The sequence below is a fragment of the Cebidichthys violaceus genome, unplaced genomic scaffold, assembly GCF_023349555.1.
Source record: "Cebidichthys violaceus isolate CVI_PGR_0920_01 unplaced genomic scaffold, fCebVio1.0.p SCAF_1, whole genome shotgun sequence".
NCBI lineage: Eukaryota > Metazoa > Chordata > Actinopteri > Perciformes > Stichaeidae > Cebidichthys > Cebidichthys violaceus.
In genome coordinates, this window is record NW_027176262.1 from 11,981,224 (window position 1) to 12,008,159 (window position 26,936).

The following is a 26,936-nucleotide window of genomic DNA, read 5'->3' on the forward strand; positions in this document are numbered from 1 at the left end:
CTGATACATTCTAAATTATCATAGCTATGCACAGTGTGTTGTTATAAATGACATTTGAAAACTCCCAGTCTTTTGGCATATGTTTGTTTTGAATTCATTTCCTTAAACAAGCAATAACATCCAGCGAACGTGTTTCCCCACATTGATAAGAATGGATCCGTGTTGCAGCCACAAGGGTCTGTAAATGGTTTTCAGGTATTGTGAGGCTCTTTAATTTGTTACGGGCTGCAGCACTGATGTGGATGTAAAAATGCACGGTTGAGTGGGTGTAGCTGGTGAGAGGAGCTACCAGTGGATTGTCATATACCTGTAAAGATCAAGAACAAGGAAATTAAGTGACGGGAGAGAGGGAGCGAAACAGAGGATGTAGAGAGATTGAGAAGACAAACTGAAGCAAAAGGTTTGAAAAATGCAAGAGAAGGAGAGAAGAGAGAAGAGGTTGTGACAGAAAGAAGGACATTCATTAGGCTGTCAGATGATTCATAATCACCACTAGTGTCGTGGTCACTAGCAACCACAATAAGCTATCATTTAAATTATAAAGACATGTCTTAGTGACATAGATTAACCTGCCACAGAGAGGAAAGAGTTGCCCCCCGACTTACCTTTTTCAGAGCTGTGGGAGGAGGCGGGTAGGATGTAGTGACAGGCAAGGTGGGTGGCATTGGACAGCTCAGCATCACCGATGATAGTGGTTTCATCTTGGGGTTTGTCTATGAATTTGAGAGCAAGAGTTTTGAATACAAAAAGGTTTTGGTCATGTCTTAGATTGAAAGCTACCTGGGGCAGCAGACCAAGATGCATGTTAAAGGATAATTATCTCATTAACACTAAGGGTGCCTATAGTTTTGCTATAACCTATAGTATTTAATTCCGCCTGTTCTTAGTGTCACTTAATTATTTGTGTACTTGAGTCAAATCTAGAAATGTTTTGTCTGTTTAATGTTTCATTTGTCGGTTTAAAATTTGTGTTTGTGTTGTCATAGGTGCTTGTTTTTGATTGTAACATGCACTGATTTCAGGATTTTGAACTGTAACATGTAACTTCAATGATAACCTAAACTGTGAATGCCCATCAAGACAGTGGTGTTGGAAATTTGCTTCAGCTATAATTGTACATTAGTCACTGCTTCTGTTACTGTCAATGTTATTCTGTACAATATGTCCCCTACAATTAAAAAAATAAAATCAGATAATTGTTCCACCATGTCAGGTGTAACATTATTTTGATTAATTAATAGACTATTTGGATTCTGTGTATATTGTAAAATGCACCTGCAATTAATCACTTCAGTTGAGACAGCTCAAGCCTATTCAATCTGTTTCCTATCAGACACCACTCACAACTCAGAACATTCAGATTTTCATCATGCTTATTCAAGCATGATAACTGCATGACAAAACATTAATTGATTTTTCAGGACCTCCAGAGTCAGGGCTAAGTGTACTGACTTAAATAAGCATGACACTCATTCATTCTTTTATTCTTTAATTTCATTCATTCTTCTATTCCCTCTCTTACTTTTATTGATGTGGAAATAATGTGAAAAAAATCCACAAGAAAGCTTTATTATCGTGATTGCTTTTTGATGAAGTAATACATATTGTTTGTGCTAATGTGCAGCATTTTTTTTTCTGTTGACTGTTGCTGTAAACTGCCATTTGTTTATGTTTTTGTCTTCTAGGTAGTAGGAGAGTGGCGCTTTAGCAAGATCCACTGTGACATCTTTGTCACTTTGGATGTGATGATGTGTACAGCCAGCATCCTCAATCTCTGTGCTATCAGCATTGATCGGTGAGTTTGCCAGTGCATACATTGTTTAGGGCTGCCTGTCATGCTTTCTTCATTGATTTTCTAAGGAAATCTATAAGAGCATGACCATCAAAGCTCATATGTCTATATACAGACTAAAAACGTTCACCATTCACAACACCTTTATTTTATTTATATCTATATGGTGCACACTCGTCCTAATTACTGGCTGCCAGATGTTCCAGAGTTATAGATTTGAATATCTTAAAATGCTGCAATTTCTATAAAAGTGTGCATAATGTATTGAGACATGTGCTCAGGAGAATGAAATCTAATGGCAAAGTCGTGGACTACTGCACACTGTCAGCACAAACTTTAATGAAGAAGCAGTTATGTTTCAGTCATGGACCAATGTCGTGTTTTACACCAAAAATACAATAAAATAGTACGCTTTTAGATACAGACTTCAACCACCTATCATAAGTGGGAAAATCACAGGAATACCTAAAACAACTACACATTTAGTAATCAATCTAAATGCATATATAAATCAATAATACATACTTAAAAAGACAAACACATTGTTTAATAAAGAGAATGCAGTGTAAACCTCAGATGAGGAAAAGTAGCTACAAAATATATTCTTTCACAAGAAGGTGGAGGACAGGCGACGTATTCAGTTTATGTATCTTACAATACCCAAGTAAATATACAATCTTATACTAAGCTCCAATGAGATCAACAACATAAAGATACAAAATACAAAGGATATGGAGAGAGTTGAAAAACTAAGATGTTAACATACCACTGAGGAAAACATTAACAAAACTAGAAAGGTGCAATCAGGAAAGTAGATCTCCGCCACATGTGTCTGCAACAACTATTGCAGATGTGACGTTATACAAGCATTAGACTTGAAGCCGTCATATAATACACTGCATACAATCGTGACAAGACACAAAGGTAAACTCATCAAGCTGTCTGGCCACTTAGCAGCAGATGAGGTACAGCAGTGTTTGCACTAGTCCTGTTAGCCAAACACCCCGTCCTAAAAACAACAGTAAAAGTCAGCAGCAGACTAGTCAATGGCAGAATAAAACAAAATATGTTTTGAGAAAGTGTGTGTCACCACAACCGCCAGAGCCATCACATTTACATGCAGCCGTGCATATTCAAATTAACTTGAAAATCCCCCATGGGTGTATACGTCTAACTATATATAACATTTATCTCTGGTCCATTTAAGGAGCTCGCCGCATCCTCATCACCCGGGACGGTGAATCCCATGCCAACGCCATTCTCGGCTGTATTTGACTTTTAACATGTCTTTTATCTCGTCAAAATATGGAAAAGTGGAACAGCAGAAGTCACTTGTGCCATTTTGCTTCTTTGCGTCAAAATATGTTGGTTTTTTTTCAAAGTTTTCCGCTGTGCAAACACAGCCTTCTTTTTCATTCCTTTAACCACCTTCTTGAAAAGATCAACTGCAATATTTGAACATATTCAAAACCCTGTTGATATCCTTCATAATGTTTGAGAGTAGCTGTGTTTCTCCTTCTGACCAGATATGTGAGCATTTATTTTGGGCATGCATCTTTAGTCCACCTTTACAAACTGTTGGCTTGTTGGTTTGTATACAGTGAACGTAAACAGGCAAGAGGCCGTGTGTCACAAAGTGCTGTGAAAACTCCAATGGAGACACATTTTCCACAAATACGCCGTCTACATCTCCATCCAAAATTGTTAGCCACAAAACCCAAATTATATCGGCACATCTTGAAATGCTCCATTCAGAGTAAGGCCTAAAACATTCAGAATATCCAAACGTAATATGATGTTAACCTGACCCGTATCAAATTCAGAACATTCTGAATAATAGTGGAATATGAGTGTGCATGTAAATGTAGTCTCTGTTGGGGTAGTTAAAAGTGCAACAGAGCACACTTCTAACACTGCACATCTGACCACACCCGCATTCATCAGTGATGATGGGTATAGTTAGAGGTGCAGCAAGCTTGAAACTTTCAGACAGAGAAGGTAGTGAAGGTAGTGAAACACTTCTTTTCAGCCTGATGTTATCTGTAATAATGGGGATAAAATCTATATATTTAAAGGTCCAAATCCATTCAACCCCAATGGAAACAAATGTTAGATGTAATAAAATATGTGTATGAAATATATGAAACTGAAAACGTGTCAAGTTGATATTACGTCACTGTCTCTTAACTTTTAGTTTATTTTAACTTGTCTTGTTCTATGTTTTCTGTCTGTAACTATGTGTCTCTTATGTTGCTGCCTATCTTGGTCAGGTCTCCCTTGAAAAAGAGATTTTTAATCTCAATGGGACTCTCCTGGTTAAATAAAGATTTAAATAAAAAAATTTAATAAATATGTTAATTGTAATAGCAAGCTTACTTTCAAATTCAGCTGATATGGTGCAACATTTGCATACATTGACAGTTGTGTCTACGGCCACCAAAATGTGCTCTCCCATAGCTAGTTTTTGGTCTCTAAAAAATTCCTGAGGGAAATATCTGGCTTTAGCTCTTAAATGCTCCACTGTATTCACCAGCAACTCACTAACTGTAACTGTCTGCTGCTTGGTGCAGCGCAGGTGTTGTAAAGTGGATTGTTAGAGCTTTTCTGCTGCTGCTGAAAGCAATGCAGTGAGAGTAAATCGATACAATAATGTTGCCTTTAAACCAAAACAATGAGCAGAAAGGGAACCGCAAAGTTAAGTGATCATTCTCTGTGAGTGTGTTACTACGAGCAACCCCTTGCATCTACCTATTGATTTGTTTTAATATAAAAATATTGATTATAGAAGGGATAGGTACAAAGTTTTAGACAGAGTTCTATTTAAAAGGAGGTGCGGTTCACGACAGCACCTCCTCATCCTGGATTCATTAATGCCTTGTCCAAAAACTAATTGACTTATTTAATTGTGTAACTGGCGTGATGACTCCTTGAATGATGACACAAATGATCACAAATTGTTGAACGGAGCAGAAAGCTCAAGCTTTTAATAAACTGTAGGAAGTAATCATGTAATGTTGACAACCAGAATATTTATTTAAAGTGTGAGAGCTATGTCCTTGTTAGCAAGGACATAGAGTTACCCATATTTTCCTTTTTATAGAATTATGTCAAGTTTAATTTGGTGATTTTCTGCTTGGCTGCATTTTCAATCTTAAATCCATATGCGAAACAAATACTCACCGTCATCACACACATACACAATTTCAAGTGAATAGATTACATCAGAATGCTAGTGTTTCGTATGTGGAGAAAAGCTTATCAAAAGCTACTCTTGAATAATGTCATGGTCAGATCATTGTTTGCGTGTTTTTGAAATGAATGTTACAAGCAGAGAGGAATAGCATCAAAAAAGAAAGAGCTTTGTTAGTTGTTCTGTTGTTAAAAGGATGAACGAATTTACGCAAATCAGCTACTCATATCCTCTTTAAAAGCAGAAGACCATAGGCATAAGGCAAAACTGCTTTTGTGTAGGAGGTGATATGAATATGCACATGCCAAATGTGATTTAATAGAACTTAAATTATGTTGCCAAAAGGCAGACTGTTTTTAAATTGAACCACAAGACACTTTACTATCATAACGCTCTCAGTGAATCATAATGTGCACTTAAATATCAAGCATATCAGGAGTTAGCCTTCAACTTTAGTGACATGAAGTAAGGCAAAATGAGTCATATCTGAATGTGTTTACAGTAAACTACTTCAAATTTCATGAGCAAAAACTAAAGGCTGTTCAAACTGTTTACATAGTAACATACACTCTGAACTCCCAATGATATTCCATTAATGTGACATAAAATATGATTATAATGTTCCTGAAAAAAATAGATCTGGAGTCATGAGAGTTTCTCCGACATCTCCAATGATTTGAGCTGTACGACCTGTGAATATATGCAGGATGTCCCTCTCATTTGGTGTGCAGAAAAGCATAAACATCTGTGGACTTGTCTTGCCTGAGCTTGGTAGCGTGTCACAAGATTTAATATGCTGCTTTTATGATTGTTCTAATTACAACTATATTTAGTATATGTGATTGGCAAGCTTTTAATGAATTTGGATTGTAGATTAGAAGCTGTACTGTACCAGTACTTGATGTGGGATGCAAAATTGCACATCCCTTTTATTAAGAACTGCAGCTGTAATGCACGTATCATTTATGCTGCTATTTATGGCAACTGTTATTCAATCATATGAGAAAAAAGGCCCTTATTCACAATAATGGTAATGATTAGTTAATAATGAATCAAACCCAGCGCAGATTCTCCCTTTAATTACATTAAATACCCTTTCTCATAAGTCATTGACAAAGCTGACTTTATAGACACATCTTACTGTGAATTGTTCTTGCGTCTGTGTGTATGTACACTGAGAGCAACTTAGACTATCTTTGTGTTGAGTTGTCCCTTTTTAGGGAAAAATTGCACGCTCAATTTTATTTCACAATGAATAACATAGTATTTTTCCTAGGCCTGATCTTTTATGCATCTAAGTTGTGCTATCTCTGTGTTGCCAAGTGTAATCTATATCCAGCCCCAAAATTGTGATTCAGGAGCAAGTGGACGAAAAAATTTAACTGTCAGTCATGTTCTGGAAATACACTTTTCTTTTGGCCTTGCAGCAGCACTGTACATTATAACTTTTGGGCCTGTTGGTCAGGTTTTTCCATATACCCAAGGCTTCTTTTACCCAAGACCTTGTTACAGTTCGTTGCACAATCCTTGATAACAAACATAATACAATTTAGATTTAGATTTATTCTTATTTCTCTTGTGCGTTTCCATAAAGAAACCTAAACAAAACGGCCTTGTCTTTCAAACCACAGAAATCAATGCATGACACGTGGTAAAAAACTGCCCTGGTGATTACAGCAAGCTCACCAATAAGGTCAACTAATGCAGCAAGCTTAAATCATAAAAACACTACGTTACAGTTGCTCCTCTTCATGTAAACTGCAGTTCACAGCTCAAAGCTGTTTCCAAAGCGCCTGCCAACATCAAACACTTCCTGATCAAAGATGACAGGCAAGATCTCTTGGTTTTACCACTTGTAGGCTTCATGTTCTCGGTCCCCTTTTGAGCTGAAATCCATTGATGAAGAAAGAGAACTAGTAAGAGAAAGGGAATACATCCAATACAATTGAAAATGAATAAATTCAAACCATGCAAATTTTACAACAAAGATTTTTTTCATAGTTTCCCTGTTGTCTTGTAGAAAGGTGTTTTTTGATGTTATTTTCATACATTCAAATGAAGTGGCTATTTTTTCTTCACTCCTTACAGTTACACAGCAGTTGCAATGCCAATGCTGTACAATACTCGCTACAGTTCCAGGAGAAGGGTCACAGTAATGATCTCTGTGGTGTGGGTACTATCTTTCGCCATATCATGCCCCCTATTGTTTGGCCTAAATAACACAGGTAAGAAAGGGTACGATTCATACGATAAATGTTTTTTTTTTATGGTGTGTGACTTAATTGGTGGAGCAATAGCGGTGCCATACTGTATTATTCATGGGTGCATCCACTGCACAGTATAGTACAGCGTGTACAATATAGACACATTGTAAAGATAGCTGATGTATCTTTTAAATTATTGCCCATGTTTGCACTAACATTGCACTAAGGAATGTCAATGGCAGTGCCCATTGTGCCCAAGTGAATATAAGCTACCCATGCCAGCAAACAATTACCTCATGTAACAAACGAACTACATCCCTTTAGGTTGCTTATTACAGAAAACATGGGCTTTAATGTAGGATTAAGGTTAAAGCAGATTAAGGGCTTCTAAGACTTGCTGACCAGCTCCTGTGGCTCGATTCCTGTCTCTTTGAAGCTTCACTCATCCCTTTGAGTGCCTTGATGTGACGTTGATTCTGCCGGAACTCAAATGTTTGGATTTGTGAGCCCCACACCCGTTTTTAAGTTGAGGAGTGGCTGCTGATCTATACCACTGTGAGCTTTGAGAAATGAAAAGCAGAGAACCATGACCAGCAGGAACCGCTAAAACTGAAGCAATTTGTTAATATGCTTTATCAACTTATATTTAACATTTTTTATTAAAAGCATGTAAAACTGTGGCGGGTGAGCACATTTGTCAAAGGTCACGATCAATCATTTCAAACACTTTAATTGATTACAATGACTTTCTATTTGTGTAAACATACTGCATCCTCTGTAGTGCTTTTACCCAAAGCACTTTTCAATGTGCCTTCTATTCACCCACGCACACACAGTCACTGGTTTGTGTGCTTGGCTGCATGCATGTGCTAGAATGTACATTTGGAAAGTGATTCAAAATTAAAGGGATATTTGAGCCAATTAGCATGTAACTTCCAAGTTGGGGGAATCAAGCGCTGAAAACACTGGATCCTACATTTCCCATGATGCCTAACCTCCTGTGTGTTACACAGGTTTCCTGTTCTTAAAATGACATACAAATAACAGAGTTATTTTGAAGGGTTATCTTTCAGACTTAGAAGATATTATATTGTTCTCACAGGCTGAATAGGAGTCCTACTGACAAATAAACAGAATTTCATATGTAAAATTGGGCTTCCCCTTTAATGGACAACCCGCTCGGTCTCCTGAGCCACAGCCATCCTGAAGTGTGAAGATAGCAAGTTGTGAACATGAACTACACAATTACTGTGACATCTACAGTATCCATGACAACTGTTGTTATCTAAGCCTGTGTGGCAACAATTGTTGCTTAATCTGGAGCTGCCCTTTAGGGAGTGAAGTTTACTGGATCCATTTTTGAAAAGAGAAGTGAAGCCCTGCCACTTTCTGGTGGACCACCACCTTATTTTGGAAAAAATATGTCTGGTAGTCAACAGCAAAAGATTTTTTTTTCATCCCGTTTGAATTGTGCCACTTGTGCCGACTGAAAATACCTCATTAGAAACACTACAAACCAAAAAGTTGCGTAATTGACATCTCTAAATAAAGCTACAAAGCCTGTGCGTTACGTACTGGAATGTACACGAACAACTTGTCTTGCTCGTTCTTTTGCTTCCTCGCTGATATAAAGAGTCACTGGGTAAAACATGTCAGGTAAGACACTGTTACATATGTGCATGGAACATTGCTAAGTTACCTACCTAGTTAGTAAACCAAGGTAATGGCCATGCTGGTGTTGGTCACATACATTGTGAAAAAAAGAGTTATAGTTCACTGAGCTATTTCACACAACACTAAAATCATACTAAAACAAACTGCAACTTTCTTGAATTGCAAAATGATTATATATTATTATTATTATTATTATTATTATTATTATTATTATTATTATTATTATATTTAATCTACTAACATCGTATGTGTATGTTGACTACCATACACATTTTTTCTGAAATGTGGGACACCAGAAGGGGAAGGACTTTGCCTCTCTATTGAGTCCAGGAATGAACAGCTCTGTCCAAACACTGTCACCTGTGTGTGAGTGTAAGTGTAGGTGTGTGTCAGTGTAGGTGTGTAGGTGTGTGTGTGAGTTCTGATGTGAAGGGAGTTAAATAACCAGTGATGTAGCTCAGGGCAAATTTGTCTGGCTTTAAAAGTAAATCAGCGACATCTAAAATTAACCAGTGCAGCCAGTGCAGGGGCCTTTTTCACCCTTTGCTTATCTCCACAGCTACTCGTGATGAGTCTCTCTGTGTGATCGCCAATCCGGCCTTCGTGGTATACTCCTCCATAGTGTCCTTCTATGTTCCCTTCATCATCACTCTGCTGGTTTATGTGCAAATTTATGTGGTACTGAGGAAACGCAGGAAACGTGTCAACACCAAACCGAAGCAGCGCGTCTGTCAGGCTGCCCAGCCTGATGTGGCCACTTCGCTGAAGGTGAGCTTGCAATATAGCTGCTTTTACTACAGTCATAAAGTTATTACGAATTCAAAATGAAACAGATTCATTTACAACTTTTATTATACTAGAGTCTTTATTTTTCTATACTGTCTGAGCAGTTTAGAGAGATGTCGTTTACGACCAGTGTGAAAAAAAACAGAGTTTGAGGTCATTTGTTTATTTATGAAACTGCAATCAATAATCTTCTCAACCCAATTATACTTTATGGTTTTATGGATGGTCATTGGATTACATAATAACATACCATAAAGGGGAAAACCCAGACAAGAAGAGTATTTTTCTTTGGCAACATTAAAAGGGCAAGGCTCAGTTCTAACTCATACAGGCTCCGCCCTCTACTGGACTTTATGAGCAATGCTCTCTTCCAATCATGAGCATGTGTTTACCCACCCACCCATATACCATAGACTGTATATGAAGTGGGCATAGTCCTCGTGACGTCATTCACTGGTTTGTGTACTGCCGTTATGAAGCCCCGAGTTTGGCTTTTTGGTTGTGCCATCTTGGATTACAGCCGTCGTCATCTTGGCTTTTTGCAACAATTGATTGGAAGTGACCATATTTTGACTGGGGAGTTGTGACATAGAGACCCCGTAGACCCCTGCTGGCCAGTAGAGAGAATGCAAGTTTAAGATACTTCCGCATTGGCTTCACTTTTATCAGAACCGGAGATTGCTGCCTGATTTGCACACTGACTGCCTACCTCCACAGATGGAGTTGCTGCTTCAAGAATCTCATCAGTGCCCGTCTTCACAGGGCCTGCTGTGTCACTGCCCAGGATTTGACGCCAGCAGCTGTTTACATCTAAAGCTTAGATCTGATGCTTTGCTGCAATGAGAGCGAGCTGACGAGAATGACACTGTTGAAGGCCCTGTTCCAGCTGCCAATGTTTCGCTGCAGCCTTCCGTCATCAATGATATGATGCATACAGTGCATCAGTTTCCCATGAAGGTCCAAAGCCAACATCTCCAAGCTTGGACTTAAGTGATGACCACTGCGAGCTGGGAGTCAAATTACTCCTTTGAAAGGACAGAGATGATCTCTTGGGAGCCCCAGTTGTTACAGATGGACTCTTTGGATCAATTTCATCTGTCAATCAGCGCTTTAAAGAGAAATCACAGTTCAGCCGTCACCTGCAGCTCACTCACCCTTAGGGAAGCTGAGGCCTTGCATAACAACACAGCGATTAGAATGAGAGAGCGTTGGCGGGAAAGGACACCCACTCCACTTCTCCCAGCATTGCCCACAGCGCAGCCGAGGTGAACGATTTAGCTTAGCACAAAGTGGGCAACGGGTCTGCTTGGAGCAGACTGACAGTGACTGTCTTGGGAACGTCTCAATAGTGTGGGACGTGTTTCCCAGGCGCCCCCAAACAACGCAATGGTGAGGATTTGCGCCTCCTTCCTCATTCCGTTTGATGTTGTTAATTAATGGCTTTATTAATAAATAATACATATTAAGATTTAATTTCATGCTGTTGATAATGTGAATTTTTTTTTTATTGAACAATTTTGCTTTGTATAACATATTTGCCTGCCTTCGGCTGATGATGCAGACCTCAGCCTTTTCCACCCTGTTGTGGTCAATAGGGTGGAAAAAGCAGGCATTTCCTGGGTTAACGGTGGGATGTTTGGCAGTATTATTTTGGGGGAAATACACCTTTACAGCAACTGAAACCTGCAGGGGGGGAGTAAACACTTGTCTGTTCCTCCTTCATCTATATCTCCACACATGGCAAAAGGAGGGAGACACATTGACACAATGTCAGCTGCTTTGCTTACTGGTGAGCTGGTGATGCTTTCATTGATGCAATCTAGTCTACGGCTTGGCCATTTCCATATTTTCCCTCCCACTCGGGAACCAGAGGGATTAGACGCAGTGCAGTAATGTCTGCCAATTTTGGTGTAAGAGTAGTGACACGACTGCGTGCTATTGAAATGGATGGACAGGACATTGACACTGGGTTATTTTCTCCAGCTCTACAGGTTCCCCTTTTGTTCATGTGCATCAAGGAGGTGAATCTATCCTTCCAGAAGGAGATGGATTACCTCTCAGCATCCAAGACCTGTTATAGAAACAGGCAGTGTTCGTCGAAAAGGTTTACTCAGCGTACTTTCTGGTTCCCAAGAAGACAGGAAATTTCAGGCCTGGCTTGGTTTTTCGCACCCTAGATCTAATCTCTCGATCTTCTGCGCCTGCAGAGGTGATTTGCCAGCCTTCATTTGGATGCAAGGGAGCACAAGTGACTTGGTTACCACTCCCCCCTCCCTGACGGTTTGGAGAGGGAACTGCCTCGGAAGAGTGGTCATTCTGATAGCTCCAAGTTGCTGAATGGTACACAGAAGTGACTCCGACGATGGCGGCCCAGACCTGGACCTTCCCCCGGTTCTGGGGCAATCAGGAGGTGGGGGCAATATGCACGCTGCCCACTCTGGGCCATCCTCTCCAGGCTTGGCTCTTGAGAGGAACAGGCTGAAGAGGACTGATCTGTCTGCTCAGGTTGTGCACACCATCCAGGTAGTTAGAGCGGGATGCACCATTGCCTATTACAAGGCAAAGTGGTCAGAATTCTAGCACTAGTGGGAGAAAAGGAGGCTAGATCCCCTGTTCTGTGTGGGGTCTTTTCTCTCCTCTTTGGGCGAGAGACCTGTCTTTGGCCACTCTTGTGTGAAACGATTCCTACAGGGGGTCAGGAGGCAACGCCCGGTATTGCTTGCCTCCTCCACGCAGTGGGAATTGCTATTGTTGCTTGAAGCCTTGGTGAAGGGTCCCTTTGAAACTCTTGAGCGCTCTTCTCTTCATTTAAGGACCTATCCAAAAAATGCCTGGCAGTCTTTGTGAGTTAGAACAAAGGTTACACTATTTTAACCCTAGTTCTATAAGCACAGGCAGAGCCCTATATCAAGGGGCCTTGCAGCTTCTATACCCATCGCTGGAGAGGGTGTGGTATAGCTTAGCAGTAGTTAAGCACGTCCTAAAGTGCCAGCTTTGCTAGTATAATCCATTGAGTCCAGTGGACGGCTCTGCCTGTGCTTATAGAACTAGGATTAGAACAGTGTAACCTTCGTTACACCTAAGGCATTTTAAGTGTTTTTCTTTCCCCCTGTATGTAAATGAAGTACTCTTTAACTGGTTCCATCCAGGAGACCTATTTGAATCTTAAAGGTACATTTACTGGCAGGTTTTTAGTATTGAAAGCCGTCACACAACTTGAATCATGATGGCCCTCAAATTACCTTTTGCATTTCTGATTATTGATTTTACTGACATAGTGCAGCTCATTTGGCTCTGCACAGGAAGTCAAGTAATAATTTTCATCCAGTGCACTGCATTACTCATGTCCGTGTGTGTGTGTGTGTGTGTGTGTGTGTGTGTGTGTGTGTGTGTGTGTGTGTTGTAGAATGAGGTCAGGAAGTATAATGGACATGGGAGTTTACAGGGAATATGGAATACACATTATTATACAATTTAATCTATGAAGTGGTTACATGGCAGCATATTGACTGAGAAAAAGAACATAATTTAAATAAAACACTTACACTGTCAATTGTTGGATGAGTTTGCATCATCTTGGTGAAATAAACTCAGACAATTGCTTACACTCTCAGGTAAATGGACTTGCAGCTGCAGTTGAAGCTGCAGATCAGATTCTTGCTAAACCACCTTTCTTTACCAGAGCTCGATATAGCCTCACTTGACTCGGTAGGCTGTTGGACCTGTGCTTTGACAGCCCTTTTGTCAGTTGTGCTTTGACATTGTAACCTCTCCTTGCCTGACACAGCTGTTTTCTTTTCAGGATAAGTGCACTCATCCAGAGGATGTGAGGTTGTGCACCATGATTGTTAAATCTAATGGGAGTTTTCCTGTCAACAAGAAGAAAGTGGTGTGTGCTCTTTTTTGTCATTTTGTGTACTGCATTTTTTTCTAAGAAGTTTAATTGTTGGAAGCATTTTTGTTCTAACAGTAAAACATTTATCATGGTGTCGCCTTGAGGTTTTCTTCCATTTCTCATGAGAAAATATAGCTTGAAAAGGCACCTTTCTGTTTGTGTGAACACAGCAAACCTAAGCTAAAGACTAAAAGCGTGATCATTTGTTATATGTTCATTACCTGTTTTTTTTAGAATGCCACCCATTGCCTCGATAAAAAATTACCATCTGAATCCTTGTTTTTTCTGCTCCTCCTCATGTTGCATAGATATTCATCAAAGATGTAGTTAATGAGGGGGAAGATCTGGAGCTGGATGAGCTGAACAACAGTGGCAGCAGCCAGAAACAGAAACAGAAGCAGCAACCACAGTGTGCTCTTGGAGACACTCCGGCCACAAGCCACCAGCAACTGATGCCCAACAAGGCCAACGCTAGCCCTACCTCCACACCTCCCACACCTCCTGAGGAAGGCCAGGAAGCAGAAAAGAATGGAGATCCTACCAAGGAGATCATCGGGGATCCAGCACCCGTTGTTGCCAAAGCCTTCCAGACGCAGACCTTACCTAATGGCAAGACTCAGACCTCTGTGAAAACCATGAGCAAGAGAAAGATCTCCCAGCAGAAGGAGAAGAAGGCCACCCAGATGTTAGCCATTGTCCTTGGTAAGTTGGTTTACTTGTAACTTAATTTTTCTCATGCATTTCACCTTTGATGTGAATAATTTACAATAAGTGACATTAAAGTTAAATGAAATGCGGTTTTATGTAAATATGCACGTCAAAGTGGAACTCTCGCCGTGTGAAATTATGCATTTCCATAACCAAATAACTAATAAGTTTTTGTTTTTATCTTTGCACAACATAAAAACAATGCGGGACTCTATTCAAACTCATCAGGACTAAATATTTGTTTCTCTTCTAATTTACCACAAACTAATCCTGTAATGTTCACTTACACCAGAAAACATTGTTTCTTTTGAATAAGCCCCAAGCCCTCTTCGTTCTAGGCTGCTATCTCAATTTTGTTTAGTAAGACCTAAAACGGAGCTTGAAAACAAGAAGGGCAGTGACGCAACAAAAATAAATTGTTCTTATACTTGTTATACTTTAGTCCGACTCCCATACAATTACCCATATTGTTGTCCAATATAAGAGCCTGCTTTTTCTTTACTTTTCTGAGTCTCTCTTTTTAATATTCCCCTTTGTTCTTGTATCTCCTCAGGAGTATTCATCATATGCTGGCTGCCATTTTTCATTACACATATCTTGAACACCCACTGCACAAAATGCAAGGTTCCCGCTGAGATGTATAATGCTTTCACTTGGCTGGGCTACGTGAATAGTGCCGTAAATCCCATCATATACACCACCTTTAATGTCGAGTTCAGGAAGGCATTCATTAAGATCTTGCACTGCTAAACTGCAGCCTCACTTGTCAGACTGAAGGACTGAGGGAAGAGTGATAAATAAAAGAATCTCTTCTGGCAAATACCTCATCCTCTTAAGGAAAACTCACCACAGGGGGAAACTGCGTTCTGCTTTTTAAAGTTATGGAGCTGAGTGACTAAAAAACTGGCAGTGTCTTATTGAAAGGCATGTTGGCTCTATGTGTGAATTGTTTGTGGAGTCCTGTTCTCCAAATCACTGAATGTAAAACAAAAAATGTCTGTAACAATGACCTGTTTCATGGAGAAATTAAACATGTAATATCATTGTATTTGTCACATAAGGAGCCATCTGTGTATACCACACACATACAAGTTGCAAATTGCTATTTATTGTGTGTATGTACTTTACATTTTGATGATGGAAATTTACTGCAAATCTTATAGATATCAAGTCAGTGTTCATTGCAGTGTTAAAACTGATTCGTGAAACCTATCACTGATTGGAATGTGTGTTAAAGACAAGAGACAATTTACTTGCTGTATAATGTGGCTATGCCAATATCCACATTTTTTATTTGTTTTGCAAATTCATGAATTTAAAAATATTATTGTTTTTATTTGCTGTACATAATTTTTATTAAAACATTAACTGTGATTATATGCCTGCAATGGGAACGTGATGCATGCTAAACTGCTCCTCTACTTGACTTCTCATGAAATGTATGTTTAACAAAAACTTACAAAAGATGTCCAATAAATGAAGTTATGAGACACTGTAAAGTGTCACATGAATATCAGTGTTTGCTGTGTGTATACAGATACACCCATAAATGATTTGACATTGGTCTGCAGCCTCTCTTATTCCCAGGACTGGTTTGCAGTTTGAGTAATGGTGTTTACTGGAGGTAACTCTGAATTGTTCCAGGCCAAACTAATGACCTGCACTGTATGTGGACTTTGCAGCGTCTAGATATAATCATGGCGTTGTGTGCAACCCCTGAAGCAGCTCCCAGGGGCATTTGCTGAGTAAGAATGAGGTGAACGTGGCCAAAACTGAAATAACAGATACAGCAACACATCTTTGTGTTGTTTTGGGTGACAAGTCCTGCATTTCATTTCAATTCAACAATAAAGACATTGGGCCTCATTCACCAATATATTCCTAAGTTTGTTCTTAAATTTGTTTTTAAGAAAGATCCTCTTTTCTTAAACTGCAGAGTTGTTTGTAACTGTGTTCTTGTGATGATGAATCCCATTGTCTTCATAAATTGAAGGCATGAGCCAGTTATTTTAATTAGCATAGGTAAACGCCCTGCCAGTCATGAGACTGAAGGGCTGTATACACACAGAAAATGAATGAAATGTTAAGAGAATTATGTCAAGAATGCCAAAACAACTCTAAACAGGGTGGGACTCTGGACCAACGTTTATAATATTTGGTAATTGGTAAATTAGCAATCAAGTAACCAACCAAATTATTCACTTGCATGCTTTAAAATGTTGTGACCTAGTTGATCTTAAAACTGCACAGATAATGTACAAAGGCCATAGTGCTTTGTGAAATAATGAAAATATTTATTAGAAATGGTTTATGGTTCATTTTAAATGATGGAATATATGTGAAAATCAGTGTGTAAAACATCTGTCCTATCCAGGTGCTGGATCCAAAAATGTAATGGTGATTTCTGCTTTCCAAAGACCCACAACAATGCAGAATGCTTCCTTAAATACAAATAATAAACACTTTAACTTTATAACATTTAGAAAAAGTATAACATTTAAAACCCAAATGTTTCGAGCAACTGATTTGGGTGTGTGTCTTGGAAGTTCCACCATGGTAGCTATATCACCAACGCTTGAATTGATCATGTATGACTTTCTCCTGTTATTGTGCTTTTAGTGATTTTCTTTGTGGTTCTGTACATATGTTTGTAATTATTTTACTTGATTCCTTGATAATGTTTTGTGTTGTTCACTTTTGTGATAAATTCCCTATGTACACAACGATAGTTTGCATAGCACTGGTCCTGAGGCTGTAGCCACATGGTATGGACTGAGACTATTTCTTCAATGGCACACACCTGAGTCAGTAACAGTTAACCTCTGTGCCCGGTTTTTCAAAATGTAATAAAAGTAAAATTATTTTTGGGAAGTATTCAACAGTTATTTGGAAATATTTGTGGATAAAGGTCAACAAATGGAAATAAACGTTTAAAAATATTTCTTTACAATCCGGTATCATGTCGACACAGCTTACACTTTAGGAGTCAGAGTACACTGTCAGTGGATGGATATCACCATGTCTTGGACAGGGAGTGATGCCAAAGTTGTGGCTGTGAATTGCAGTCGTTCATGAGTAGTTTACATCACTGATACTAAATCGCTTAAGCGTAACATCCGTCTTTGTGATGACCAAAGACAGTCTGGCATTGCATCATTTTCTGGAAAAAAAGAATCCTTATTACAGCAGGGCAAGTGAAAGCAACAACAACAATATATTGAAGTTCATGTAATTCTGTTAACATTCACTGAGTCCAACCCCAGTGAAAAAAGTAACACAACAAAAGTTCTCACTTTTTAAGGCAATATATCACTCGTTGTGTGTGCTGCTGCTGCAGAGACATTTCTCAAGGAAGGCAGACTTCACCTCTTCTTGTTGTGATGTTGTGTATGAACTGAAAGAAACTAAATTGTCGATGAATGGATGTCAGAAGAACTAATAGTTTTTGTCCTATCTGACAGCAGCAAATGACTGCAGTGCCAAACCAGTCTCACTTCCAACTTGTCAATCACAAATGCTTGGTCAGTACCCCTCGGCGTCTGATACTGAAGTACCAGGCTTCCAACTAACTCCAATATAAACCCACCTGCATCATTATTAGCCACTCAGTGCAACTGGCATTGTACAGAGCAGGATAGTCCACAGAGGTTCAGTGGCACGGGTGGTGGATAGGCCAAACAAACACAGGGCCTTCGTACAGGAGACCGCTGTTCATGTCCTGTGAGAAACTAAAAGTACACGTTGTTAGTCACATGTGGCGCTAAGTCACAAGACTCGTTTGGTGCAAAAGTACTAGCCTCAAAGTAAAAAGCACTCCTTAATCAGAATGGCCCATTTCAGAATAATGTACATTAAGGATTATAATTATTGGTGCATTAATGTCTACAGCACTTTTACGTTGAAACTAGTAAAGGGGGAGCTAATTTAACTATATTATAAACTTTATCTACTGGGGGGGCTTGTAAAAATGTTTTATCTCAATCTACAAAGTAACATAAATTATCAAATAAATGTAGTCAAGTAAAAAAGTAGTCTAAAATTAAAATATTCAAGAATGTACAAATCCGTACAAAAATCAAAGTGTAAAAATAACACTGTACAGTTTATGAGCGGTTATGTGCCCTTGTAAGAAACAAGATATAGATGAATTAGTGATCTTTAGATGATGTAAGTAGGTAGTTGAGATACAGTTAATTTGTAACCCTAACCCTAAGGACTCAGTAGCAGTTGCATTTTCTTTGTACCATACCAGCCAGTAACAACATACAGGGAATAAAAACTGTTGTAAATTCCTGATTGCAGCTCAAAAAGGTCTTATCTCTATTAATTCCTTTTTTTTCTTCGCTGAACAACAGCAAAATTGTAGAGGGTGTTTTGTCAGTTACTCTGAGTCCCTTCAGGCAGCAGCTAACTGGTGTACTTGGTGACACAGCTTAATGGACTTGCACCTATCCGAGGACATTTGGATTCTATTTTCCCCAGGCAATCACTATCAGAGCGAAATTGTTACGGAAGAGCCTGGACACAGGTTTTTCGATAACAAAGAAAAACAATAATTTCTATTAGCACAGCCAATAACATGTGATGTGTCTTAAATTTGACAATAGGTGCTCCCACTGGTACACTGTCTGAAATATTTTTATGTAAAAAGCATGTCCTATCGTACTATTCAGTCACAATCAATCTTACAGCATGGTTTATTTGTCTACTTTTCTGGAGCAGATCCATATATGATCCCTATGGATTCACTCTGATATGGATCTTCCATAACTCTGTGTGACACATGTATCTTTATGTTATTCCCATAATAAAATCCCAAGCGGGAATTTCCCACACAAATGTGCTTGACCACCAATCATGTCTGGCACATATTGTGAGTTGACACTGTTCCCGCCTTCATAATAGCTACTGAATCATTTTAATTAGCAGCTGTACTGGTTAACAATTTGTACACCATTATTTAAGAATGTCTTGGCTTGTCAGTTAGCCTAAATCAATCATGCATGCATAAAGTATAGTCTTAGAGCACTGAAATATTACATTTTTTATGCTTTAGGTTCTTGCAATTTATATCTTTGAAATTTTAATTTGTGGTGTATTTCCTGGGTATGTAAATTATTAACACTTAACTGTCATTGACATATATCTAAATTTAGTATCAGCAAGAAATTTACTTGAGAATCCCATTTGAATTCATAAATAGATTAGTATAAATACAATAAGTAAGATATTACGCAGTGAATGCAAGAATCACATACTGTTATTCACACTGACAAACACAGGCAAGAAGACAAAGACACATGGCCACACATATATTGCAGAAACATGTTAAATGATTATTCCTCACAAAGACCTTAAATTGTAATGCAATCTTTTTGTACTCATTCCTATTTTTGTCAGTCTATAAATTGCTATGGTTTTGATTTTATCATTGTTGCTGCAGGGCCGCTCCATGTTTCTGAATATATTTCTGATTACATCAGAGGAAATCTCTAAAATGCTGGCAAGCCTGCCCCCAGTGTCACTTCTTTTGCTTTACTGAAGCTGTCAATCTCCGGCCTCTCTTTTAATGCCACATCTGACATGACACGCGTCCAAGCAGCGCTATTCATCACTGATTTATAATGTTACACACTATATCATTGATTCTGCTGTATGGAATGTCAAAGGTGTTGATGACAAAAAAGGTAACCTTGACAGTCAGTTGTGCATGAAAAGAGACGCTGCAGCAAGAAACACTGGGTCTCTGAGGAGGGACTTTCATATGTCTGCCCCTTTTCGTCCCTCTTCAGTCTCCAGTGGGTGTTTTCCCTCGTCACTTCTTTATGGAGCTCAGTGACAGGCATCTTTCAAAATAGTCCCAGAGGTTGGAGAAGGAGGGTTCAAATAGTGGTGGGGCACACTGCTATTCAAGCAAAGGGGGATACTCTCAATTAATTGAATCACAATAGCTTTCCTGAATTATTAAAATCTTCTTATACCAAGGATTTCAGTCCTTAAGTCTGATTACTGTGGACTATCAACCAGCAGCATTTATTCTCTGCCTAGGACCTGCAGGATATAATATGTGCTTAATGAGACAAAGTGGCAAAATATGGTAATACCTTTGGAGCAGTTATCCTCGAAAGTCAAAGAGTTGCAAACTCAACTGTTCTACTTTCTCAAAAGACAAAAAGAAGATATGTAAAAGACATTACTTCATCGTCTGCTTTCCAAGAAATGTGGGCTAGTAATGAGTTTTGATCATATCTAGGTCTCAGTCCCCATTTACATGCATGTTTGCTTAAATTATATTTGTAGAATTTTTCGTCCATTTAGTTCCTACATTTTTTAAATAACATTTTGTACATATGGTTTGTAAAACACAACTCAATACTCACTCCGTTATACTGCATTAGTTGAAGCTCATGCTTTTTGGCAGTTTTTCACTTGCTTTAGCTTTTAGCTGCAAGGGAATCTGTTAAATTGCAAATATATTTCTGAATATTAAATAATAAGTTTGGTTAGGAGTTGGGCTTCTGAAGTATTCTGAAGCCTGACCTTTCTGAAATGCCGAGAAATTATTTTGGGCCTTGACTAACTCAAAGACACATCTTGTTTGTGTTACATGCTGACCATCTGTTCAACATTTAACGAAAGCATGGAAAACAAAAGATCAAGATTTAGTTTTACGTTTTTTTGTGATTGTCATGAAAGGAAAATTACTGTGGGTTTTCCTGTTTTCATCTTAAAGTAGAGGTTATCTACCAAGTGTACAGTGAATCACAAAAGCTGTGAAGGCATGCCCCTCGCTGAAGCACAAAGGGAAACTGTCAGACTTTAATCATTTCTGAGGAGAATTACGATTGTTGACAGACACTGACCTTCACTGTTTGGTTCACCTGTAATGACGTATGACGTGTATCCTGCGTTAGACGCACATACACATTATAATACAAAAACATCCTGACTGGTAAGCTAAGATAGTCTGAGGGTTGTAATAATGTTTGACTTTCTTTTTTTGCAACACTGCAAATGAGCTTTTGACATTACATCTAAGTCAAAGACTACCATTACCGCAACATCTATGAGCTCCACTACAAGAGGTCAGGAGTGTTCATTGGTGTTGGAGGGAGAACTTAACCTGCATGACTTATTGTGTGCTCCCCACTATAAAGTATAATTGGCTGATATCATATTAGGAGCATCAATTAACTTAATTTACATTAATTACCTCAGTATTATCATTGTTGCATTATGAATCATTATGTTGCTATTAGTGAAGCATTCGGTTGGCCTGTCAACAGTAATTGTTAAGAAGCTGATATGGCATTTGAAGAAGTCCCCTTTGAAGCACAGTCGCCCCTGCACTCTTATCATCATTCAGGCTCCAATGAGACACTCACACCACTCTGAACAGCTCTTATTCTGACCTTTTTGAAAAATGTGTTTGTCGCAGTAGTTATTCAACAGCTTGAGCAACTCCTCCAGGATATCAGCAACTATTAAATTTGAATGGATTTGGATTTGAATGCCTGCTAAACGTATTATTATTCTCCCCATTGTCACAACTCTTGACTATGGCATTTATTGCCTTCAATGTGGAATTAACCTCATGATTCTCACACATATTGATTTACTTTCTCCACTTAAGTGAAGATGGATAGAACAGAGTTTAAAAGGGATGGCAGAAGACAAAAGAAAAAAGGCAGGCAGAGAGATAGAGTGCAATAGGCACATCTCATTTTCCTCCCCAATTGTTAGTAATAACTATAATAATAGTGTGCTTTAGTGAATGTTGTTGTTTTCTAGCAATAATGGCTGAGATGAGATTATGAGAGAAAATAAAGGGTGAGGAAAATGCACAATTAAATCTAAATCTATATTATCTTGATGTATCAGTTTGTTTGGATAGTTAACCACTTACCGCCTTTATTAAAAACAATTGATGGATTTATGTCTGCATTGAGAATTTCCTGCTTGATGTAAGACATACTTTACACCTTATTTCAAAAGGTGTTTCTCAAGATAAATGGTAATTGTGATTAATCTGTTCATCTGCATTCACACTGAGCCTTTTACATCTTTAAAAGAGGTGAAGCAGTACCAATTGTGATACCATTAGAGAGGAAGTAGTCCCTCTTACGCAGTGGCAGCAGTATCGAATCAATTGCATGGTGAAGTAAAGTCAAAAGTGTCCAACAAGAACACAAATGAAGCTTCAAAACGTGGAAGTTGCTTAATCTTAAAGTGTGCCTGAAGGGGAGAAATTGTAAGACAAGGAAAATATTGCAATGATTGGATCGATTGGATATGCTTCACATCTTATTTCTTCTCTGATTCTGCAAACTTGGCTTGATATGCATGACAGTATGATGTTGAAAGCAAATGACTGAAGTGAAGTTCAGGGAGCTGAACTTTTTAACTAAGCCCCCTTCTACTTCTCTCCTCTCTCTAACTGATTCCACCTGGCTTTTTGTCTGCTTTAGTGGAGGTCTGTGAAGATGCGGGTCCAAGTCATTTGTAATAATTTATCCCCCTATGTTGAGTATCAATCTAAATATTCACACAATCTACAAAATCAGAAGTCTGGAATTGGTATAGGAACAGTAGGAAGTGGTGTTGATTGTGCTGGGGTCGAAAGTGAGAGATTGGAGAGCTCTCTCGGTGCAGATAGTCATAATCACATCCTTGGCCAGATGACTCCTTCCTTCTCTCTCTCTAAAGTGGACAGCAAGTATACACAACAAGGTTGTAAAGGCGTGATTACATTTTGTAGTATCATTTAGCCCAAGGGTCTTCAATTAAAATTCAGCTAGGTCCAGTTCGAGAGAATTTCCTCATGCAAAGGTCCAGAACATCACAATAATGTCTAATTAGCATGATAATGTATTCCCATACATATTGGAGTAGCCAACAGTTGTATTAACGTCTGTATGTAGTCAACAACTGATAAAGAAAATAAAGAAAGGTCAATTGAATAATATCTAAACAATATTTATTACAAATTACAAATTTGAACTATATTAATTATAAATAATACATACTCTAATAATAAATAAATGTTCTTCTCTCATTTTAAATAAAATAATGGCTGGATAAAAAACAATGCATAACAGAAAGCTTTTGAAAAATGTGTCTCTTAAAATAAAGTACTTTATTTGAGAAAAAATAATTTAACTGAATTGTCAGTTGTTTCAGCTCTATTCCTCTCTGTTTATATCAGTTGGGCAGTGAATTAATGTGTTTTAGGTATTCTGACACATTGGGCTCTTAGGTTTATTTTTTGTGGCTTCATCGGATATGAATAGGTACGTTTGCTCAAAAGATTTGCGCTTTGTCTCATTAGTGGTGCTTCACATTGCTGCTTTAATAATCTTCACGGTCTCTGAACATGAGTCATATTGCTTTTGAACTGGTTGTGGGAAAACTGAACATATGAAGCTCTAGCGTAAATTCAGACAGGAAGACTATACTTTTGTATGTCTAAGCCCGGAGTTTATTTCCCATGCATCACTCCTCATTCATGCACACTCAATATTTTCTTGCTGTTATCGGTTGGGGCTGTCAATCATGATATCAGCTGTCTAGATCAGCTGGTCTCTCTATCCAACAGCACAACGACACAATTGCATCGTTAGCCTATCATCTTGCTGCTGTCTCTTTTTAAATATGATTGTCTCTCTACCTTCAGTACGTTCATGCTGCTGTTACGCAACCCTCCACTTCCCCATCTCCGCTCAATCTTCGCAGATTCATCAGCTTCATCAACTCATCATTCTATCAACCTCATCAGCCACCATCATCACCAGTGTCTGGACTCCACGGGGGGATTTATATTGTTGCCGATCAGGGCAATCACTACTTGATCACAAATATCCTCGTCAAGTTCAAGCGCCAAAGAATTTCTGTTAATCATTAATGCATCATCTGTCATAATAAATGTTAATTACTAATTATTCACTTGTCTCTTCTGATTGAAATAAGAGTCTGTCCCTTTTTGGCTCTGATTGTCCACATTTCTCTTTTTCGAGCATGTCATGTGAACTAACTTATATAACTTGACTCATATACTTTTTCTAACTGTTGGGTCTCCCTCCCCGTGTCTCCCCTGGGTGTGAATATGGCACTCGAATCGAGAGCGACGCTTATCAGATTACAACGCATGTAATTGTTTGGTGTGTTTCCTGGACCGCTGAACGAGGGCCATAAAGGCTAGAAAAGCTGCACCGGTTAAAATAGAAGCGCTCAGTGAAAATGTCATAATTCTCAATTACCTATTATTTATAAGTCCATGGTCCAGACACTCTGGGTCAGGACTCGGACCGCGGTCCGCCTATTACTGACCCCTGATTTTGCCACTTGTTAACCACAGCCTTTTTTCAAGAATCGTAAAAGTTTAAAAATTGACTTCAAGGGGAGGGAACTGGATGTGCAAAACAGCTAACCCATTTCCTGGTTTTAGGACTGATTCCTACAGCACTCTATTGCCATTGACAGAGTCACACTGTCACACTTTAGGGGGGAAAAGTCACATGGTGTGTATATTACAGGCTGATTACTGTGATTTAGTCTCAATATAGTAACTACTCTGACTATTTTTCTCTCCACAATAATACAATTTCTTGCATTGCGGAGACGTGTGTTGTAAAATGGCTGTTACAGTTACTTTTTCTGAGGTTGGCTGTGGTGCGGTGGCAGGACTCATGACATCAGTTTTTCTAAAAAAGGCTCTGGCTCCATGCTCATCTATACAAAAATCATTGTTACAGTAATCAGCTATACTCGTTCGTTCCACTTGAGTGTGAGACAAGGAGGAGCTCAATGATCCTCCTTGTCTCACCGAAAGGTAAATTGAAGTAAAGGAAATTATTTTATATGTATGGATTCACAGATCACTAAGTAGGAAATGTAAAAAGAATAAAGAGTTTAAAGCTTTGCTACCCTGATTATGCTGCAAAATAATATTGGAAAAGGTCATTATTTTTGTGCGAAATAGGCAGAATTTCAACATAGTAACTATTATCAACTTTGAGGTTATAAACATCCTTTTGACTGTTGTTTTATGCTACCAGTGTAGTAAGCACTTAACGGTCTTCATAGGTTTAAGAGGCTTCGCTCACTGTCAACTATATTGACCCAAGATACCACATCAACATCTTTGTGCCTGAAGCATCAGCGGCACAGCTTGACAGTCATTAGGAGTGAGTGATTTCAAGGGGATTTCAGTGGTGCTTTTGAAGGAGATTTGGCCCAATTTTGATGGACATTTAACATTTTGGAGTATTATAGATGAAGGTGAAGTAGGGGGCTACAGTGTTAACAACACAGCTGAATACATCCAATGTGTGTTATCACGTTTAGTATTATTATGAGGTAAAGTTTCATTTTTTTAAATGTCAAAAACTCCTGCCACCCACAAACAACTAAAACAATGAAGGCATGGTGCAATGGAGCTGCAATGTCACTGTGCTATCCCTCAGCTGCTTTAATAACTGGCAGAAACAGGCCTTCCTGCATTTTCACAACTTTCCACCTGACAAAGGACTGCCAACATTGTAACCTGAGGAACTGTAATGTCCTAAGCTAGCTAGAAACTGCCAGCAGAATTTAACGTTAGAAAACAGATGCAGCAGCATTGTCCGGTACTTTTCCTAAAAATGGTAAGTAAATACTTATTTCAAAAATTGAATATTTCGCTTCCAACATTATCGCAATAAATTTGCGCTATCCTAATCTACTGTATTTGATTGTTAGGAGGTAGATAGCATTAGCTTCTAGCCCAAATGTAAACAAATATGTACAGTACAATTACAGTCTGAAGGCAATTATTACTATTAACAGGCTGTACTGTGTTTTACTTTAGTTTTTTTATTTATTTATGTGTGACAACAATGCAAACACAAACTGCAGACTGTAGGTTTAATTACAGGTCTATTTTTAGAAAGCAGCCTGACCCAGACTGACCCTCTTTGCCTGTTGTCACAGTATACAGTAACTGAACAGTTATTGGCTGTATGATTCTAGGAAAATATGAGGAGTGGTGGGTAAACCTACTAAGGGTCTGCATTCTGCAGTGGGATACTTTAGACTGCAGTATGTTTGTATGTATTTAGGGGTTTATTAAGACATGTCTAACCTGTGACTGCAACATTTCTTATCAAAATCTTAAGCTTTGCTGAATCATGCTGTGTCATATATATTTTAACTGCTGTCCCATCTCATATAGCACAGTACATGTGTGTGCCTGCATGTGTGTGTGCTGTTTGATATGCCTGCATGCCATTCCTTACTTAATAATGCATACAGTAAGTGACTGACGAGCCTGTTAAGAGTGACAGGAAGAGAGCAGCAGCATTAACTGATGCTTTAAGGTACGTGGCTTGTGATGAAAACTATTCTAGTTCATCTGCAAAGGTATGTAATCTTCACTGAAGGCTGAAGGACAAGAGGGGGAGGTAGGAGGAAATGAAAGATACATATCTGAGAGGTGTTTGATTCACCGTCGGTTCAGCTTGTCCAAGGAGAGAAGTGTTTGGATGTTATGATTTTGTGATCTCATCTCCACTGCACTTGCGCTACAGCAGCAATATATCATGTTGTCATTAATCTGCACCATAAAACTTTAAAAGATTTTGGTCAAAGTTGCTCAAGTGCCATGCATAACTTTTCTCTTTGTTTATTTATGGTAAAATTGGTGCACAAATA

The 26,936-nt window shown here is 38.7% G+C and overlaps 1 protein-coding gene across 1 annotated transcript in view; it reads left to right on the top strand.

Moving 5' to 3' along the window:
• Positions 1-17,188, top strand: part of drd2a (dopamine receptor D2a) — a 40,310-nt gene extending 23,122 nt beyond the window's left edge. The window contains exons 3-8 of the mRNA XM_068710900.1: positions 1,686-1,795; positions 7,071-7,207; positions 9,420-9,628; positions 13,449-13,535; positions 13,850-14,243; positions 14,803-17,188. Of these exons, the coding sequence (XP_068567001.1) occupies positions 1,686-1,795; positions 7,071-7,207; positions 9,420-9,628; positions 13,449-13,535; positions 13,850-14,243; positions 14,803-14,999 (1,134 nt within the window). The 3' untranslated portion in view covers positions 15,000-17,188. The remainder of the gene's footprint in view (positions 1-1,685; positions 1,796-7,070; positions 7,208-9,419; positions 9,629-13,448; positions 13,536-13,849; positions 14,244-14,802) is intronic.
• Positions 17,189-26,936: the final 9,748 nt, after the last annotated feature.